The 21,818-nt window shown below is 31.8% G+C and overlaps 1 protein-coding gene across 2 annotated transcripts in view; it reads left to right on the top strand.

Annotated features, from left to right (window-relative positions):
- Window positions 1–21,818, top strand: part of LOC126884422 (E3 ubiquitin-protein ligase TRIM71) — a 254,659-nt gene that overhangs the window by 214,136 nt on the left and 18,705 nt on the right. For both annotated transcript variants that reach the window (XM_050650326.1, XM_050650327.1), the window contains exon 4: window positions 13,355–13,668. In XM_050650326.1, coding sequence (XP_050506283.1) covers window positions 13,355–13,668 — 314 coding nt within the window. The remainder of the gene's footprint in view (window positions 1–13,354; window positions 13,669–21,818) is intronic.

Genomic DNA, 21,818 nt, shown 5'->3' with positions numbered 1-21,818 from the left:
TAACTTTACCGCATTAAATATAGACAGCTTCATCAATGCATATAATACAATTTTTATCCAATTCTGACATAGTCTTAACTTTTAACTTTACCGCATTAAATATAGAGGTCTGAGACAATCCAGGTTTACAAACAATTTTTCCAGTCATTTTTTCCAAACAACGTTTAGTTGGTAAATAAAGAATTTTTATCAAAAAGTGATAAGCTTTGGGTCCAAAAAAGTATAATGTGAGAGCGAATTGTTTGTAAGCCTGAGAATATCTTCTGGCCTTCGGGACTTTTTTCTGCAACAGTGCCTGAGTTTTTACAATTTCGGCCAATAATTTATTAAGAAATTTGTCACATAATTTTTTAAACTGCTCTTACTCTTGTTTTGTACCGTTCTGTTTTTTTTACATATTTTTCTATTTAAAAGTTTACTTTTTAAAAACCTGATTTTACATTTCAGTTTAGATTCACGTGGCAAGTTATACATAAAAGATGCTGGTGTTTGTAATGCTACTGAAGGTGATAACTGGGAAACATATTTTGTAATTCTTGTAGAAATGTGTTCATCTTTTTCCTTACTGGGGCTGATAGAAAATTGTTTAGAGGATATTACCTGTAAATTTTCCGCCGCAGGCGTTATTCTATTATCTGAAAAATCATATCTTTTTATTATTGAAACTATTGATATTTACCTAATTTTTTACCTGAAAATATTTGAACTTTTTTCGGCGACTCCTCAGACGTATTCGCGCAGATATCTTTGTATTCGGAAAAAATTGACGGCAAAGCATTGCCATACAAGAGTTTTCGTCGTGAAAATGTGCATGAAAATTTATTTTCAAAATGATTTTCGCAAATTCTTTATCTAGTTAAATCCTCCTCTAACAAATCTTGTCTTTTGGTAGCTTTTAACCATAGCTCCTATAACATAAGATGTGTTTAATAAAAATTTAATGTCTTGTTAATATCGCATTTATTTTTTAAGATTATTTTGACTATCTTCAATAACAGGGCGTTATTCATTCTTACTAGTAACTAAAATTTACTCTTATCCAGACAGGATTTTTTTCAAAATATTTCTTGAAAAAATACTATTGGAACTATTTCTAACACACATAGCTTGAGTAACCATTTTATATAAGTTTCGAGATTAATATAATTAATATGATATAAGTAATATGCCGCTTAATCAGTATTTAGAAAGTAAATCAATTTAATAATGACACTACATACCTTACTTCATCCTTTGGCAATCTAAAAAAGATATTCCTTGACCCGTCTAAGATGAACACCCTTCACAAATACACGTATATCCAACCATTTTTTAAAATACATATAACAAAACTATTTAAACACACTTGATAAATAGAAAAAATTCCCAATAATCCGCCCGTCAATTTAACACTACAATAAGCGCATGTACTGTCGAGGTTATTCAGGAACTGACATTAAGCTTAAGCCTACATACTAAGCGAGCTACTAAGCGACTACCCTTTTGGTAACTCAAAGTGGGAGGAGTTTACCAAAACTCGGTACCAGAGTTATCGCCAGGGTTTCGCATCTGTGTTGGGTTAATTTGTGGTAAGGAGAAAAGGAAAGACCTACTTGATCTTTTGCCGCTCATCGATGAAGTTTTTCATAACTTTTACCGAAATTTTCCCACTACAGATATGCAAGACTTGGACCCTGATTTGGAAGAGTTTGGAAGTTTTTCATAACTTTTACCGAAATTTTCCCACTACAGATATGCAAGACTTGGACCCTAATTTATAAGAGTTTGATGCAGATAAACAGTAGTTTTTTAGTTTCTTTTTCCAATTAACGTTGATGTTACTTTTTATAAAGAAATAAAGTATAAAAAAATGTTGAATTTTTTGTCCTGGAAATTTACACTAAGTACAATAAGTCGGTAACTCAATAAGACCACAGAAATTTGAAGTGAATAAGTGGGTAAGTTAGATTTTTTTTAAAGTAAGTGACATGCTCAAAGCTCATAATTATGTACGTCATTCGTTGCATGATTGCCCACCAATTTCTACGAAAACGAAACTGAACTTTTTTATTCTTCAAAAACTAATAAAATGTTTAAAATGGCCATACTGAAAAGTTTGTATTTTTGATTTATCGACTTATTCACAGATGGTACAGATATAAAGAAGGAACTGTTAAAATCCTGAGATCTTTGAAGTAGCTTCTGCAATCGGTGGTTCTCATGAGGCCAAACAGATACCTTATTGCTCTTTTTTGTAATTTAAAAATAACATCGGAATTGGCAGCTGTGCCAGAACTCTAAAAAGAAAGATCATATCGAAGAATGAAACTAGAACAAAGAAAAATATGTTATTTTTGAAGATGCTAATTTGAGTTCCTTCGAAACAGATCTCATTGCATTGCAAGCTGAGGCTAGTTTCTTACTTAACAAATCGATATGAAGGGACCATTTAAGGTTGCTGTCTAAAAAAACTACCAAGAAATTGTACAGAATCAACGGTACTGATCTGGCTGTTATTAAGCAGAACAAGAGTTGAAGAGCACGTTTATAATAGGATAATGCTACTGTTTTATTTACGTTAAAAAAGAATAACTTAGTCTTTTTTTGTTTAATGGCATAGACTAGGTTAATAATCAGCCAGTCACAACATTTTTTTTAATTTACGTTCATATTGCCTTCTTTATACACTCACCGGCACAAAATGCCGCCACCAAAAATGTTTGATTAAGTTTGACAATTTATAACTTTATTATTTGCACTCTGATTTTCAAGATTCTTACATCAGTTTGTAGGTTCATGTATTGACGTCGTTTGTTATTAGGAGGTAAAAATTTTTTTTGCTTAGATGGCATTATACGGGAGTGAATTGAAGCGTTGTATGTTTTCCTAACTTTCAAAAATTCTGTGGAAAAATTGGAGGGCTGATTTTGTTTCATACTCCTTTTGTAGTATTCTGGAGGTATTACTAAGATTTTGTTTTTGAATTATCCGAATATCTCTTCTTGTAAGAGCTGTACAATTTTTTGTATTGATTGGATTGGATTGGATTGATAAGATTAGAACGGCCCGCATGCAGCCCAGATCTCAATCCTATTGAGCATTTATGGGATGAATTAAACATTCGCCGTCATCATAGGCCTCCAGAAAATTTGGTACAGTTATGGCCCTGGTAGAGAAATATCGGGCTGTTCCCCAGGCAAGGATAAAACATCTTTGTTCGATGCTAAACAGATTGCGAGCAGTTGTTGTTGCGAGAGGTGGACATACCCGCTATTGAATTGTTTTGTTTTGTTAATTTTGTCTTGTGTTTTTAATTTTAGTGTGTTTGATTTTTTTTTAATAAATAAACCTTCAAAGCAGTGTTTTATTTACAGCTTTTAAAAGAAAAGAGATATTCAGATAATTCAAAAAACAAAATCTTACAGGGAGACCTCCAGGATAATATAAAAGCAGTATGTAACAAAATCGACCCCCCAATTTTGCCACAGAATTTTTTAAAGTTGGAGAAAATACAACGCTTCCATTCAGCCCCGTATAATGTCATCTAAGCAAAAAAATTTTGTTACCGTAATAATAACAAACGACATCAATACATGTACCTATAAACTGATGCAAGAATCTTGAAAATCGGAGTACAAATAATAAAGTAATCGTTTAAAGAGTGTTTATAAAGATGGCAATGAGGTCCCTAAAGTTCCATAGTAAATTAGAGTCGTACTAAGTTTTTATTAAAAGTAGATCAGAAGTTATATGTAGTTGCATGAAGAGTTGCAATATTTGAGTTGCTCCAAGTGATACTGGTACGATCAGCAAAAAGAAAAAATTTTCCGTCGATTTTTAAATTAGTGATTAATAATGACTAATAAAATTAGTCATTAATAAAGATCAGGAAAAGTAGAGAACTCAAAATTGAACCTTGTGGTACCGCACATACAAATTTTTTGAGACTATAGCCTGTTTCATTTTTTGCTCTAAACAGTTGTTTTCTATTAACCTTCCGATGACCAACATTTTTTTGTTACACGGATGACCAACGGGGATCAAAAATGACCCCAAGTCAAAAATGACAATTGACAAAAAAATTAAGTTGTTTTTAAAAATAAAATAATGTATTCGTAATTGTAATGTTACTATTGTATCAATAAATGATAATAATTTTAATGTTACTAATAATACTGTTACTTATGCAATAATTGTATCAATAAATGATAAATAAACATTGGTAAAACATATTTTTAATTACAACTGAACAAAAACAGGAATCATCATTCTGAACTTAGAACTAAAGAAATTTTAAAATATACACTAATTTACGTCGTCACTGGTTTAACAATCATTTTATTTTCAATATTGGAATGTTTCTTACATACAATTCCACATAATAGATGGTATTTAGGGGAGAGTTGGACAAAACGGGATACCATTCTTGTTTACTTTTACTACGGAAAATATAAAGAAATTATCATATTATTTTTTATAGGTATAACATTTATTACAGCACACAAAACACATATATTTTGCTATTTTTAATAACTGGAAAATAGTAAAAAAAAATATTTATTAAAGTCCTACACATCCCGTTTTATCCAACCATGGTTGGATAAAACGGGATAGGTTTATAATATTTAATTTTTTGTATAAAATTATCTAAAACTTAATTTATGTCTAAATTAAGTAGACATTAAACTGTATACTAAAATTTACTCTTGAAAGAATAATATCTTCAGTAGTCAGAAACTTAAAAATAGGCGTTTTTTATGTTTTATGGCAAAATGAGAAATAAGACCTTTTATTTAGGACTAGGTACGTATATCAGAACAAAAGTCACATAAAAATATGTTGTTCTTCTCTGCGGTATGAGAAAACGCTTCATATCTCTATTTAAAAAATTAATAAGCCAACAAATAAATAGGTAGATTAAACGGGACATAAGAAACTGTATCCCATTTTATCCAACTCATAAGTGTCCCGTTTTGCCAAACTCAGACATTTTTCAAAACAAAAATGGCTGCTGCCTAAATGTGAAAGTAAAATTAGGTAGACTATACATGAGAATATTCGTTAATGACTGCTTAATTAAATGTAATAGTCACCGGAATTATATTTTTTATGTAGGCAGTATAATGTAGAAAACAACAAACTTAAAAGTACAAAGTATCAAAAAAATAGAGTCAAACAATTCTAAACACAACAACTTTTCATCAAATAGTGGCATCGAGGTAAAACGAACTGAGAATGTTAAAATGACGATTGATAACAAGTTTCCGTCGTTGTCCGATTGATAGCACCACTAGTTGGGTCTCTAGGCTAGGTATCCCGTTTTATCCGACTATCCCGTTTTATCCAACCCTCCCCTACTTAATATAAATATAAGGCCAGGGGAGTTCGTCTTTGACCCCAAATGCAGTTTTTTTTTTTTGGAAAAATATAGGGAATTTTTTTTATTACAAAATATGAGGGTATCTAGAATGATATTAAAGTCAAATAAAAAAATAATGAGTTTCAAATTGAAAATATTTCTGAATTTATAAAATAAAAACATGCATTGGGGTCAAAAATTTACACCCCTTGGTAATCCGAAGGTTAACCAAGTAAGATTGGAACTAATTCAAATCAATACCTCGAATTCCGTAGAAAGTTATTTTTTATCAAAATTTCGTGATGTATAGAATCAAAGTCTTTGGCATAGTCACAAAAAACAGTCGCAGTGTAAAGATTATTGTTCAGTGCTTGGTAAACCTTATGCAGTACAAAAAACATGGCATCAGTCTTTATTAGTTAACCATTTCGTCGGATGACGTCGAAAAGTCGAAAGACGTCATTCGCTTTTTAAGTGACAAGCGGATAACCTCTTTCGACGCCATCGGCACGGGCAAATAACTTACTTTAGTGTTTCGTCATCCTCAAGTGACGTCTTTCGAGTCATCTTAGACAAGGAAAGCTTAGGTAATAATGAATTTAGAAAACTGATTATAGACCTATTGGTTTACTACCGGCACTCTCCAAAATTATTGAGGGACTCATAAAAGCATGACTTATGTCCTTTTTCGTTGAAAACAACATTTTGTCACAAAATCAGTTTGACTTTAACCCTTTCGCTGCGGTCGCTGCGGATCTTAGACAAGGAAAGAGAGAGGACGAGTAATCATATGACCAAAAGTGAAGCCAAACCGTCACCAGAGATTTTGATCATCGACGTATCTTTGGGGTATTGTTATGCATTGAGTATTTAAAATGAAAACATGAAAAATGTATAAAATGAAGAATTTGTGTACGGTAAATGTTTTATTAAGTTGCTCATATTAAGTACATATGTTTCAATACATACATATGTTTTTATCAGTGGCGGCTCGTGATTTTTACAATAGGGGATGCTATACCTACCTAACTGTAAAATATCTAGATAAATTTGCACTAGCAAAATAAAATCCGCCAAAAAAATCTAATTTAAGGCCCCATTTTTTTGACCATTTTTATTTACATTTTATAATATCATCATAATTCACAATTTCATAATAACATATCATTTTAAAAATAGTAAGTCTAATTGTAAAAGTGTTACCAAAGTTTGTGTCGTTTATTTCTTAACAATTCTATCTCTGTAAGTAGATATGCATATCAAAATAAATACAGATTTGAAGTTTTGCAGTCCATTCAGGTTGAAGGTTCACATTTTTTAAGATACTCAACTGAATTTTTTTAATTCTAAAAGCGGCCTACTGCGAATCCAAAAACATGGTAAATTACCGATATTTTGCTTTGCATTACAGATATCGGAAAAAGTTATTTGAACAAGTTGTTCCAAATATTATTCTAATCCCACATACCAAATTTCATCACAAAATTCGCACTTTTAGTTTTTTCATTATTTGTAGTCAGGATCCTAAAATCGCAGAGGAGGCTGCTGGCCGATAAGCCGCCCTTGTCCAATCTCCGGGCAGCGTGTGCGTTAATAACACAGGCCTACAGAAAAAAAATTTTGTTTTGGTGCCGTGAATCTTTAAGCTGATTTTTATTATATTAGGGGCGATAAATAGAAATATGGATTCCGTTTTTTTATATCAGCTCTAGTTTTATGGATATGGCACATTCCGAAATTAGTAGTTTTAATATGTCAGATAATGAAGAATATGTTATTCAAAGGAATATACATTGTTAATTAAACCTCTTCCTCGGTATATTTGTTGTTCTCAATGTATTATGCTTTATTTATGCAAGAAAGAACATTATTGCCCACTCTTTAGTCGAACGAGAGAAAATAATCTTACCACCCCTCCATATTAAGCTAGGCCTAATGAAGCAATTCGTTAAGGCACTTATTCTAATTGACCATGCTTCGCCTACATAGGAAGGAAACTGCCCCAGATAAATACGGAAAAACTTAAAGCTGGTTTCTTTGATGGACCACAGATGAGACTTCTTACAAAGGATACGGCATTTGTGGGGTCAATGAATGAGGTGAAAAAAAAAGGCTTGGCTTTCTTGTGGACACTATGAAAAATTTTCTGGGAAATCACAAAAGTGAAAACTATGCTGAGCTGGTAAATTGTTTGCTGAATAATTTCCAATTACGGATGTAATATAAGCATCAAAGTCCACTATCTTCACAGCCACCTGGACCGTTTCCCTGAAAACTTAGGTGACACAAGTGAGCCAGGTGATAGATTTCACCAAGACATAAAAACCATGGAGGACCGGTACCAAGGAATATGGGACACCCGTATGATGGCAGGTTTTTGCTGGAGTCTGAAGAGAGACTGTTTAAAAGTCCATTCCAGGAAATCGCGCAAGAGAAACTTTCGTTATGTCAAAGTTTTTTTTCTATTTTGTTAGTTTTTTCTCAAAACTAATTGTATATATGTTTCATTGTACAAAGGGTTTTATTGTAGTTAAATGCCTTAAAATATACTTTTTTTTTCTAATTGTGTGATATTTATTCCAATTTAGTATATCCATGTCAGCATATTCGTATTTTAATGCATAATAGCTGGCACGACCTCCGTTATCTTGAAAACTAGAGCTGATAGGGCAAAACTAAAGCCATATTCGGAATCAGCACCCCAAATATACCTAAAATCAGCTCTCAACACTTTGGCACCAAAAACACTGTAGGTCTGTGTAATGCAGCTCTAAGGAGACCGGGTCTCCTTAAACTACCATGCTTAAACGCTGCTTGGAACGTGTGTATTAAATGAGTGTTACCCGTCCTCTATCTTTCCTTGTCTAAGATCCGCAGCGCGGTATATTGTGATTGCGCGCAGCGGTCAAATACCTCCTGGGGTACTCTACACTCTAATACCCGAAAGTTAGGTTTGGACCGAAGGGTTAGGTCTTCCTCCTTTGAAAATTGTACTGTATAATATATAATATATATAATGTATTAATTTTTTAATTAATTAATTTTTTTAAATTAGCAAAATTTCCGTTCAAAACGAATAAGAAGTAAATAAAACTTGACACCCTGTTGAGAACCCTGACCGCTGCGCGCAAGTGCAATCTGCCCCCGCAGCGACCGCAGCGAAAGGGTTAAAGTCAAACTGATTTTGTGATAAAATGTTGTTTTCAAAAAGGACATAAGTCATGCTTTTATGAGTCCCTCAATAATTTTGGAGAGTGCCGGTAGTAAACCAATAGGTCTATAATCAGTTTTCTAAATTCATTATTACCTAAGTTTAGCGGGCTTGCTATCCTCCGAATTATTTTCCTTTCTAGGATCCACAAACTTTCTTCATCTTTCTGTATCAGACACATTACTTCAGCACCATATTATGTGATTACTGGTCTAATTGCTGCTCTGTAAATTTTCAGTTTAGTATTCTGAGTAAGCTTCTTATCTTTGATGAGAAAGTTGTTGTATTTTCAGTAGGTTCTGTTTCCTGCCTGTATTCTTATCTATCATTAGTTCCATTAACTGAGACCCTAAGAAATTTAAAGTGTTCTGCCTTTTCAAACTCATATTCACCAATATTAAACTTGTTACAATATTACTTGCATTTTTCTTGAGCATATTAGGTATTTTGTTTTGTTTTGATTTATTGCTAAACCACTTTTGGATGCTTCCTTAAGCGTCGTTTAAACACAACGATAAGTCACAGCAACTAGTTGTGATGACAAGTTGAAACGCTGTTTAGACGCTGCGATTCAATGCGATACCACCTTCAACCCAACTCCAACTTTGATAAGTTGTGCGATGCACCGTTTACACACAATGATAAGTTGCAACAACTCGATGGACCTTGATAAGTTGTTTGATTTATCGCTGTGTTTAAACGACCCTTTACATAACTTCGCAAATTCTTCCTTTAAACTCTTTATATTTCTGCTAATCAATGTTGTCATCAGCATATGCCACAAGCTGCGACGTCTATGTTATAATTATACCTTTTATTTCTGCCATCTGTTATTATTGTTGCAGTCGATCATTGTCATTTTTGTAATCTTTATAAGTTTCATTGGGATATCTAGGTTTTTCATGTCTTTTATTAGGTCAGGTCTTGCTCTTGTCAAAGGCTTGCAAAATCTATGAAAATGATGTGTAACTCGATATCATGTTGGTAACATTTCTCAATTAACTGTATGATTATGTGTATTGCGTCTATTGTTGACCTTCCCTATCTAAATCCCTGCTGGTAGTCTCCTATTTTCGTTTCAATGTATTTTGAGAGTCTTTGTCTGATTAATGATGTCAATATTTTGTAGCAGTTGTTTTAACAGTGTTACTCCTCCATAGTTGCTGCATTGTGTGGTGCCACCTTTTAGAATCGGAAATATTCATCCAGTTTTCCATTCTTCTGGCATCCTTTCCTCTTTCCAAATCCTTATTATTAGGTCGTATATTTTCCGTTGTAGTTCTTCTCCACCTCGTTTTATTAGCTCGTTTGGGATTTCATCTTGGGCTGCTGCTTTCTTTTGTTTTAGATTTCGTATCACACGTAAAAAATCCTCATATGACTGCTTTTCGATTTCGTTTTCATCATTATGGTATGTTTCTTCTGTTCATTGGAGGAAACTTTATTTCTCCTTAAATAACTCTTCGTAGTATTTCTCCCATATTTTGGCATCAATTATCAATCTTAACTGTTGGTTTCTTCTTGTTTTGTAATTTTATATATTTATAAAGCTTTACATTATTCTTGCTAGTTACTTCCAACTTTTGTATAACTTCATCAATCCATATCTTCTTTTTGTTTGTACAGCATTTGTCGAGTCTTTCTTTCTCCTCATATTCTCTTCCGAATCTTCTTCTCTACCTGTCTTCAGCCATTTCTTTGAAGCTAGATTTTTCCCTGCTTGCTGGTTAGCAGTCTTCGTGACCTTTTAATTTATTGGGGTTCGAGACTTTAAAATTTGCTTCCAACTCTTTAGAATAATCTTTCTGAACAGTATCAGTATCCGACTCTAGTTTCCGTAAGTTCTAACTTTTTTCTTTTTGTGTATTTCTTTGGGTCTTTAATTATTTTTATTTGCACCACGATATGACCTGACATCTTGAATTGTTCTCTGAAAATATGATCTATTGAATTACCTTAAGATTATGCTCTTTTTGTGTTTGAAGTGTATGATTATTATATAATTGTATTGATGCTGCTAGGTTACAAAGCATTCTCCCATTAGTATTCGTAATTGTGTGGACAGTTTCCTTACCAGCTATGTCTTTGTTTATATCTTTTCCTATTGTTGTTAAATTAGGTTGCTTGTTCTTTATTCTGACATAAGATGATCTTCCACATATTCCATATCTATCACCTTGTCCCTTAGTTTGCTGCTAATTAGGACCATTATGTTTGAGTTTGGTATCTCCGGAATAAAACGTTGTTTATTTCTTTTTTACTATTGCTCCTTGATCTTTACATCGAATTTCTTGTAGCGCAAAGATTTCGATCTTGTACTTTTCCATCTCATTCACCAGCTCTTCCATTTTCCCAAATCGTAATAAAGTCTTAATATTCAATGTTCCTATTCTTATCCTGTTAGTTTTTATTTTATTTCGAATTTTTTGTTTCATAGCCAATTTTCATAGCCTTATTCATAGCCAATTTTCGTTCCTGAGTTTTATCAGTTGCTGAATTCTTTCGTAGTTTTTTGGAGTATTGTCTTGGAGTATTGAAATTTATTTGTATCCCATCTAATTCTGCTTGGTCTTGTGATTGCGATGACTATTTCCCAATCTATAGAACTTCGAATAGTTGGTCTTTGGTTTAGGTTGGTTAGCCTATCAGCATCATTCAGATTTATTGAGGCTGAAAAGTGTATGTTTATTAGTTCTGTAAGAGTTCTCTTTGGTCTCCGTAAATTACAATTAGCCTTCTTTAGAAACCTACCTCTTTAATGGTAGCATCTTCCTTTGTCAGGACTTTATGGATGTGGTAGCAGGCTGGAATATCTAGAATCTCCTCGTAAAACTTTCCAAGAATTCCTGTTGGTTTTCCGAATTCCTTTATTGCATAGAGTTAGCTTATATCTGTAGTTATACCAGTCTTGGTTACTTTTGACTTTGTTAAATAGGGTTTGGACTTCCGAAGCTAGGTTTTTTAAGACGTTGTTTCAGCGGACTATTACTGCCCGTATTTATTCTTCGTTGATTTTTTCCGAACAGTTTTCCAAGTAAGCCACCACAATAGCCGCTTAGCGTTTCTGTTGCCGAATTTATAGCCTAAAGCCTTAAACAAGTTCATATTTTCCCTGCGATCCCTACTGAGGGCCTCCCTATACTCTATCCAGTTTCTCTCTGTAAAATTTCTGTATTTAATTCCTGATATAGTATATTAAGGTCAAATCGCATAGTGTCTTTCATCCGAACAGGAGAATTCATCAGACACATACCAATCTGTTAATTTCATCACTTCATTCCTTGTATAGTCTTCTTCAACACTTCTTTGTTTTTGCGTGTCCTAGTGACAAAAGTTGTTTTTTTTCCTATATACGATATAATTAAAACTTAAATAAGATGAAATTCAAATAATTACGTTAATATAATGGCGTGTGACCTTTTGTCCAAATGAACCGTTTATGGCACTGTCATCCTAGTGCCTTATAGCTTTCAGCACGGTGTCTCACACCTTGGCTTGTGGATGGTTTATCAACTGCCTCCAGCCTAAATTAGTTGGGTCCAGTTTTAACAGGGGCACAATAAAAAATTACACACACACACACACACACACACACACACACACACACAATTATTGTTGGAAGTTCTAAGCAGTCTTGGGATGGTTTAAGGAGGTGCAAAGTTTCAAGACTCTCCGTGCCAAACTCTTCCTTTGGGGATTATTTCTTTCTCTTCTCAGCTTTATGTACACAGTACTCAAATACTTAAAGGTATCACGACATGAAATGTGCATTTTCGTCGAACAGGGATTCTATAATGATTTGATTAATTAGTGAGCGATTGTGAGTTATTATCGAGCCATAAGCGACCATTTCTCATTGTATTATGCCGGATTTATACTCAGCCATTGCCACTGTTGCTGCCGTTGCCGGAAATATTGCCCGAAATACGATATCGACGCGATTACTCACGCTTGCGCTGCCAGTCCTTTGACTTCCATCTCAAAAACCGACTTTTGAGGGAGCGCCGTGCAATGGCAGTAGCATTAGCAGCGGCAGCGCGAGTGAGCTATTTACACATTCACGCTGCCCACTTCCCTGTCCAATAGGACTGAGTATAAATGCGGTATTATTCATCCATATGCCAAGTTGATTACGCTAGTAATAATTTATATTCTTTTGTAATTTAATCACTTCTAAATGTGTCTCTCATCAGATCGGTATTTATAACGAAGCAGAGCTAAATTATAATGATTTGATTAATTAGTAAGCGATTGTGAGTTATTATCGAGCCATAAGCGACCACCTCTCATTGTATTATGCTGGATTTATACTCAGCCATTGCCACTGTTGCTGCCGTTGCCGGAAATATTGCCCGAAATACGATATCGACGCGATTACTCGCGCTTGCGCTGCCAGTCCTTTGACTTCCATCTCGAAAACCGATTTTTAAGTGAGCGCCGTGCAATGGCAGTAGCATTAGCAGCGGCAGCGCGAGTGAGCTATTTACACATTCACGCTGCCCACTTCCTTGTCCAACAGGACTGAGTATAAATGCGGTAATATTCATCCATATGCCAAGTTGATTACGCTAGTAATAATTTATACTCTTTCGTAATTTAATCAGTTCTAAATGTGTCTCTCATCAGATCGGTATTTATAACGAAGCAGAGCTAAATTACTGTGTCTAAGTTACTAAACTAAGAATGCTTCAATAAGAAATAGAAAACAGTGGAGATTTATTATTTTGTATCTGGATACTAGTTAGATTTTTTAATTTTTGATTCGTTTCATTTAAATTAATACCTACATAAATATTTTTTTGTAGATCAGTACAAGTCCTTGCAATAACATTGCTATCAATTTGTGTGATAATCACAGAGAACCTCATAGGTTATTCTGCCAAACATGTATCATTCCCGCCTGCACTGAATGTCTCTTAGAAGAACATTGTGGTCATCAACTCATTTATATTGAAGATGCAATAGAATCGGCGAAGACGACTCATCAGAAATTAAATACAGAGACGCGTCAAGCTATTAGCGCAATTCGAGAGGCGATTGATAATGTGAAGAGAATGACTGAGAATGTGGAGTTAAGATCGATTCAGGCTGCTACTGAAGTAAGAAATATAATGCGACGGTAAGTAGATTTTAGTTCTAATTAAAATAAACAAAAATTCGATGACTTTTTTATAAACTTTTTATGCATTAAAATGGGGAAATATGTTTACCACATTTTGTTGTATTGACTTATTTCTCTTTGTTTTTACATTCCGGTATACCTATTTATATCGTGTAGGACAAAAATCCTTGAGATTTATTGTGTCCCTCTTAGCTTGTTCATTTATTCATAATCAATCAGTACTGACTTCATAATCAATCAACAGTCCTCTGTTGAGCACCAATATTGAACCTTCTCTAGAAGCTTATCTCTGTTCTGCACGTATTTGTTATGTTGTGTTAAGTTGTAAACTTACCTTAATATTTGTAAACCTACCTTAACATTAGTAACATGTAAAATAGAAGAAGCCCAGGCCCAGAAGTGGAAGATGGACAGACATCGATAGTCTACAGACACTTGTATTATTGATCTTTAGGTAATTATAAAATATATAGTCCGTCCGCTATAACTTTTCCCATGCGGTACGATTCATTTTCAATCAAATTTAGTCAAAACATAAATTGAAACGAACGTCTATGTGTATACAGAGAGAGTCTGTAATTTGGAATAAATTCAATATCTCAAATACTAATTGTTCTTTTAAAAAATGCTCAGACCCGTCGATTAGTATTTTAAATTGTCCTTTTTGGCATACAATAATAATGCATACAAGATGTCCCAATTTAGAGATATGACGTCATCGTTGATTTTCCTAAATGGCAACACTGTCATTTTGATAACTATTTTTATAGGGTATGTGAAGTTATACATAACTGCAAAATATCAAATTTTTATTCTTTACCATTTACAAGATAATACAAAAAAACAAAGTTATGTCTGTAATTTGGAATAAATTCAATAATTAAAATACTAATTGTTTTTTTGAAAAATGCTCAGACCCGTCGATTAGTATTTTAAATTGTCATTTTTGACATACAATAATAATGTATACAGTGTGTCCAAATTTAGACACATGACGTCATCTTTGATTTTCTTAAATGGCAACACTGTCATTTTGATAGCTATTTTGATAGGGTGTGTAAAGTTATACATAACTGCAAAATTTCCAATTTTTATTTCCTACCATTTAAAAGATAATAAAATATAACAAAGATATGAAAAACAAGTAATCAAATAATAATTGAATTTAATTATTTCAATTAAGCAAATGCTCATAATGTTGCCCATTGACAATTTGACAATAATTGAGAGCAACATTAAGTTTTTTGAGTTTTTTAAGGCTCACAAAATGGCCGCCTGGGCTTAGAAAAATCTGAAAAAATTCAGAATGTCTTTTTGTTTGTAGTACAATAACATACTAAAATTTGGGGAAAATCGGTAGACCTGCCCCCAAAATTTTAGAAAAAGTAAAAATATTGCTCATATATACAGAGAGAGTCTGTAATTTGGAATAAATTCAATATCTCAACTAGTAATTGTTTTTTTGAAAAACGCTCAGACCCGTCGATTAGTATTTCAAATTGTCATTTTTGACATACAATAATAATGTATACAGGGTGTCCCAGTTTAGAGATATGACGTCATCGTTGATTTTCTTAAATGGCAACACTGTCATTTTGATAGGGTGTGTAAAGTTATACACAACTGCAAAATTTCAAATGTTTATTCCCTACCATTTACAAGATAATAAAAAATAACAAAGTAACGAAAAACAAGTAATCAAATAATAATTGAATTTAATTATTTCATTTAAGCAAATGCTCATAACGCTGCCCATTGCCAATTGACAATTTGACAATAATTGAGGGCAACATTATGAGTATTTGCTTAACTGAAATAATTAAATTCAATTATTATTTGATTACTTGTTTTTCATTACTTTGTTATTTTTTATTATCTTGTAAATGGTAGAGCATAAAAAATTGAAATTTTGCAGTTGTGTATAACTTTACACACCCTATCAAAATAGCTATCAAAATGATAGTGTTACCATTTAAGAAAATCAACGATTACGTCATATTTCTAAATTGGGACACCCTGTATACATTAATATTGCATATCAAAAATGACAATTTGAAATACTAATCGACTGGTCACAGCATTTTTCAAAAAAAAAACAATTAGTATTTATATATTGAATTTATTCCAAATTACAGACATAACTTTGTTATTTTCTATTATCTTGTAAACGGTAGAGAATAAAAATTTGATATTTTGCAGTTGTGTATAACTTTACACACGCTATGAAAATAGTTGTCAAAATGACAGTGTTGCCATTTAAGAAAATCAACGATGACGTCATATCTCGAAATTGGTACACCTTGTATACATTATTATTGTATGTCAAAAAGGACAATTTGAAATACTAATCGACGTGTCTGAGCATTTTCCAATAAAACAATGAATATTTGAGATATTGAATTTATTCCAAATTACAGACTCTTTCTGTATACATTTTGTATACTGTATACTATATACTACACACATCGGCGTACGTTTCACTTTCTGTTTTGACTTAATTTGATTGAAAATGAATCGTACCGCATGGGAAAAGTTATAGCGGACGGACTATATGTAATAATTGGTCTGTGTTTAATATGAACTTACGTGCATAGAAATCGGCCCACTTAAAAATTTGGTCATTTTTGATGTCTAATATTTAATAAACCTGTTAGCCGATTTAAGTGATTTTTTGGACATGTTATAGCCTGATTATTTAACAATAAATTTTCATTGTATACCGGGTGTACCAATCAAACTGTGTTTTTTTCTCAAATTTTGAATCACCCTGTGGAATATTCTAGCATTTATAAAATACTGAAATTAAAACCCAACTATTAGGGGAGTGCATATAGATTTTCACTTCTGAAAAAATCAAACAAGATAAAACTTTTTATAATTTCATTAATAAATGCTTAATAAACAACATATCAAAAAGTTCTACTCGAGAAGTGGGTGCTTCATTTTTTATTAAACAAATGAACTGCGAAATTAGATGTCTTTTCAAATAACTCCGAAAATATAAATTTTAGAAAAAAACTGACCATGGAAAAATTCAGGAAATTTTACAAAAAAAACTTTCTATAAAGATTTTTCTAAAGTTAAATCTGTAGCTTCTATATTTTTTTATTTATAACGCTAAAGTCACCCTTCTCACAAACATTGGCGCACTGTAAACTAGCGTACGGCGAAGTGCACGGTTGAGTTATTTTAATGTAATTCTTTAACTAATGGATCAAATGAAATTTTACAAGATGTACATAAAAGAAGAATACTTAAGCTATCTTATGGTTATAATAAATAAAAATAAAATGTATGGGCATAAGTACGGTGTGGGCGGAAAGTGAGACTTACATGAATTTTGTTTAAAAATGATTTAAAAATGTGTAACTAATACAATTTTTTCTATAAGACCCTCAATTTTGCACAACTTTCATCTTAAACATCTCACTAAACGATGTTTCATTAAAAAAAAATCTCAAAAATTGAATTCAAATGATACGACGTCTCAAAAAATGTAATTTTTGAAAACTTTTTACAAAATTACCACCACTTTAAGACGGTATTACTCAAGTTTGAACAGACTTTTTTAAAGCTTAGAATGTAATCTTTAAAATGCACTAAATTATTTTACTTTAGAAATGAAATAAACTATTTCTTTTTGAGAAAATTAAGAAAGATAACAAAAATGTAATACAAAAACCGAAAATTACCAGCTACCAAAATGTTTATACAAAACTTACCTAAAATACATTTAATAATAAGCTTCAACAATAATAAATGTTCAACAAAAAAAATTTTTTTAGCTCTTATACAGTATGTCTGCGTAACTTGGAACCTATTGATAACTTTTTTTATTATCAGTTTTATGAAAAAAAGTTATTCTTTATAAAATACTCTGCATCGTATATAATCTAAGATGCAACCATCAAATATCAAATTCTATTAATTTTATACGAGGTATATAAAAAAATATGAATTTCACTCAAGAGTAAAGTACCTTTATATTTCACAATATCGAAAATTGTTATTAAAAAAAGTTGTTTAGAATTAAAAAATATATTTCAGTCTTCAATAATATCCTTCTAATTAAAATATTGTGCACATACAGGCACTTAACTCTTACAAAAATTCATATTTTTTACATACCTCGTATAAAATTAAAAAAGTTTGATATCTGATTGTTGTATCTTAGATTTTTGACCAGGTAGAGCATTTTATAAAGAAAAACTTTTTTTCGTAAAATTTATAATAAAAAAGTTTTCCGTTTGGTTCCTAGCTACGCAGACATACTGTATAAGAGCTTCTGTAAAATAATTTTCAAATTGTAATGCCATATTCGGATTCAGCATAATCAAAAACAAAATAGAAACATATTTGATCAAAGTAAAATGATGAATTCAACGATATTTTTAAAATGATTTATATAAAACAATTGTTATTGTTTAAACAATTAATAAACAATTAGCGGCCAAATCTGCGAGTAGAACTTTTTACTTCAACATGTCGTATATAAACTAACAAAAAAAGTTTTAGAAAAATATACGCTTGTTCGAATTTTTCCGAAACAATGCATGTTTTCGGTCTAATTGCACTCCCCTATATAACATCAGGTTTTCTTAAAATTCTGCTTTTTGATTCAATCCTTTATGTTAGATAATAAAAAGTTAGATACTTCAACAACGGTTCTTCATCAATACACGGTGTTTTTAAATACGTGCGACAAACTTTAAGGGGTAATTCTGCATAAAAAAATAATGAAAGTTGGCTTTATAAACGTATGCCCGCAAATGTTTCGTTTCCGAGATACGGGATGTTGAATTTTTTCTTACAAATTGACGATTTATTTATTGCTTTAAAACCAGTTGAGATATGCAAATGAAAGGTAGGTTTTAAGAGCTAGTTATTGCGGATTTTTTGACATGAAACTAAGAATTTTATATTCACCATTAGCGTGCATACGGGTAATATGATCGGTCATATTACACGTATGAGCGATAATGGTGAATATTAAATTCTTAATTGTATGTCAAAAGATGTGCAATAACTACGTCTTAAAACCCACCAAATTTCATTGGCATATCTCAACAGGTTTTAAAGCAATAAAATAAATCATCAGTTTGTAAAAAAAAATTCAACATCCCGTATCTCGGAAACGAAACATTTGCGGACATTGTTTATAAAGCCAACGCCATTATTTTTTAATGCAGAATTATCCCTTAAAGTTTGTGGCATTTATTTAGAAACACCGTGTATTGATGAAGAACATGTCTAGTTGTTAAAGTACCTAACTTTTTTATTATCCAACATAAATGAAGGATTCAAAAAACAGAATGTTAAGAAAACTTGAGGCTATAGTTGGGTTCAAGTTTTAGTATTTTATAAATGCTAGAATATTCCACAGGGTGAAGCGAACTTTGAGAAAAAAACACAGTTTGATTGGTACACCCGGTATACAATGAAAATTTAACTGTTTAGCAACAATATTATTACAGTGGTATTGTTAAAGAATCAGGCTATAACCTGTTCAAAAAATCACTTAAATCGGTCAACAGGTTTAGGAAATAAGAGACATAAAAAATGACCAAATTTTTAAGTGGGCCGATTTCTATGCACGTAAGTTTATACAGGGTGAGTCATGAGGAACTGTACATAGTCCTACCTCGTATAGAGGCCCCTATGGGGAATAACAAATGACCATTAAAAAGTGTCTGCTCCCATTGTTTAATAATATACAGGGCGAGTTTCGCATTTTGACAGAAATTTATATTGGTCATAATTTTTGAACGGTCAGATCGATGTGTCCCTTACTTTGATCAATCGTTGCACTTTTACCACCTAATCAACTGATTTATTCAAACTAGAAAAAAATCAGGTCCGGCTTTAAAAAATTAGTTCGTTTGGGTCTTAGAAAAAATTTCACCCTGTATACGCTTTTTGAAAACTCTTATATTAATTTCACAAATTAGACAAATAGGCAATTAAAATGACATATTTATTTTTTTCCCCACACGATTACTTAATTTTTTATAAAAAAATCAGTTTTGACTATGAATTAAAAATTTGGTAAAGTAAACCATATATTAAAAAAAAATTAACTTTTATTACAAAAATCAATGTTTTTAAACAAATATTTGATTTATGTTACCACCCAATCAACTGATTTATCCAAACTAGAAAAAATCAGGTCCGGCTTTAAAAAATTAGTTCGTTTGGGTCTTAGAAAAAATTTCACCCTGTATACGCTTTTTGAATACTCTAATATGAATTTTACAAATTAGACAAATAGGCAATTAAAGTGGCATATTTATTTTTTTTCTCACACGATTAGTTAATTTTTTATTAAAAAATCAAATTGGTCAAAATCGCAATTTTACCATAAAAATAAAAAAAATTAAACAACGTTTTTCTTAAAATTAAAAGTTTCACCATTTTTTTCTATAGCACGTCTAGATCTAAAACTCCCCATAACACTTGTCTTTGGACTCTATAGTTTAACATAGACGTGATCAAATAGATAAATTTTAAATTTTTTCACTTAATTTTTGCGATTTAACTTTGCAATTCACGAAGCTGCACCTTTTATTTTTACAAATTCATAACTTTTACGAGAAGAAGACTGAACGTCTACAACAATTGTCATAGTCTTTACAATGGTAAGAGATGTGTGCTGTAAAAATTTCAGAAAAAAAATTTAAAATGAAACGTTGTAGCGAGTTAAACCGTGATTTCATCTTTTTTTTCATTTTTAGGTTAAAATTCCGATTTTGGTAAATTTGATTTTTTATTAAAAAATTAAGTAATCGTGTGGGGAAAAAATAGATATGCCATTTTAATTGCCTACTTGTCTAATTTGTAAAATTCATATTAGAGTTTTCAAAAAGCGTATACAGGGTGAAATTTTTTCTAAGACCCAAACGAACTAATTTTTTAAAGCCGGACCTGATTTTTTTCTAGTTTGAATAAATCAGTTGATTGGGTGGTAACATAAATCAAATATTTGTTTAAAAAATTAATTTTTGTAATAAAAGTTAATTTTTTTAAATCTATGGTTTACTTTACCAAACTTTTAAATCATAGCCAAATTTGATTTTTTTATAAAAAATTAAATAATCTTGTGGGGAAAAAAATAAATATGCCATTTATATTGCCTATTTGTCTTATTTGTAAAATTCATATTAGAGTTTTCAAAAAGCTTATACAGGGTGAAATTTTTTCTAAGACCCAAACGAACTAATTTTTTAAAGCCGGGCCTGATTTTTTTCTAGTTTGAATAAATCAGTTGATTAGGTGGTAATAGTGTAACGGTTGACCAAAATAAGAGACACATCGATCTGACCGTTCAAAAATTATGACGAATATAAATTTCTGTCAAAATGCGAAACTCACCTTGTATATTATTAAACAATGGGAGCAGACACTTTTTAATGGTCATTTGTTATTCCCCATAGGAGCCTCTATATGAGGTAGGAGTATGTACAGTTCCTCATGACTCACCCGGTATGTAATAGGAACAGAAACTGGTCGTCAATTCTAACAATAAGCTTACAGAGAATAAACAGCATGGTGTCAGAAGTAAAAATCTAAGTCAAATATCGGAGAATCCTTATAATAATAATCACACATAACCTAAAGTCGAAACATAACCTAACAACACGTGGTCTGGTTTTAAAAGAAATTTTAGTAAAAACAGTCAAAAGATAAAGTGCAATCATGGAAGAACACAGAAGAACTGTAGAGTGTAGAGCATAACCAACCTGTCGTTGTAAAAATAAAAAGTAATGTACTTAAGTAGGCAATTAAATTCAACCTTTGTCAATGGATGGAAATTTAGCTTACAACTGGGAAGAATGGTGCATGAGGCTTTAAATAAGAACAACAATACACCAATTTCAGTTCAAAGTTTTAACAATTCAAATGTTAGCTTAAATAGGCCACACAGACAAATTAATGTAAATAATAAATTTTGTACCAGGAGTTACGAATAGTAAACAGACCAAAAATGTTTTCATTTTCAGTAGAGTAAGTAATGTGGCAATGTAGGTACCTAATATTGCAAGTAGGTATGTATTTTGGATAATATTTGGATAATTTGTTTGGATAGTTTAGTTTTTTGTTAAAAAAGGGGCATGTTATGTTTTGTTAAGCGTCGTTTAGACACAGCGATA

The sequence above is a fragment of the Diabrotica virgifera genome, chromosome 5 (genome assembly GCF_917563875.1).
Source record: "Diabrotica virgifera virgifera chromosome 5, PGI_DIABVI_V3a".
NCBI classification, from domain to species: domain Eukaryota; kingdom Metazoa; phylum Arthropoda; class Insecta; order Coleoptera; family Chrysomelidae; genus Diabrotica; species Diabrotica virgifera.
Note: the sequence above shows the minus strand (reverse complement) of the source record. Positions and strands in the feature narration are given on the sequence as shown.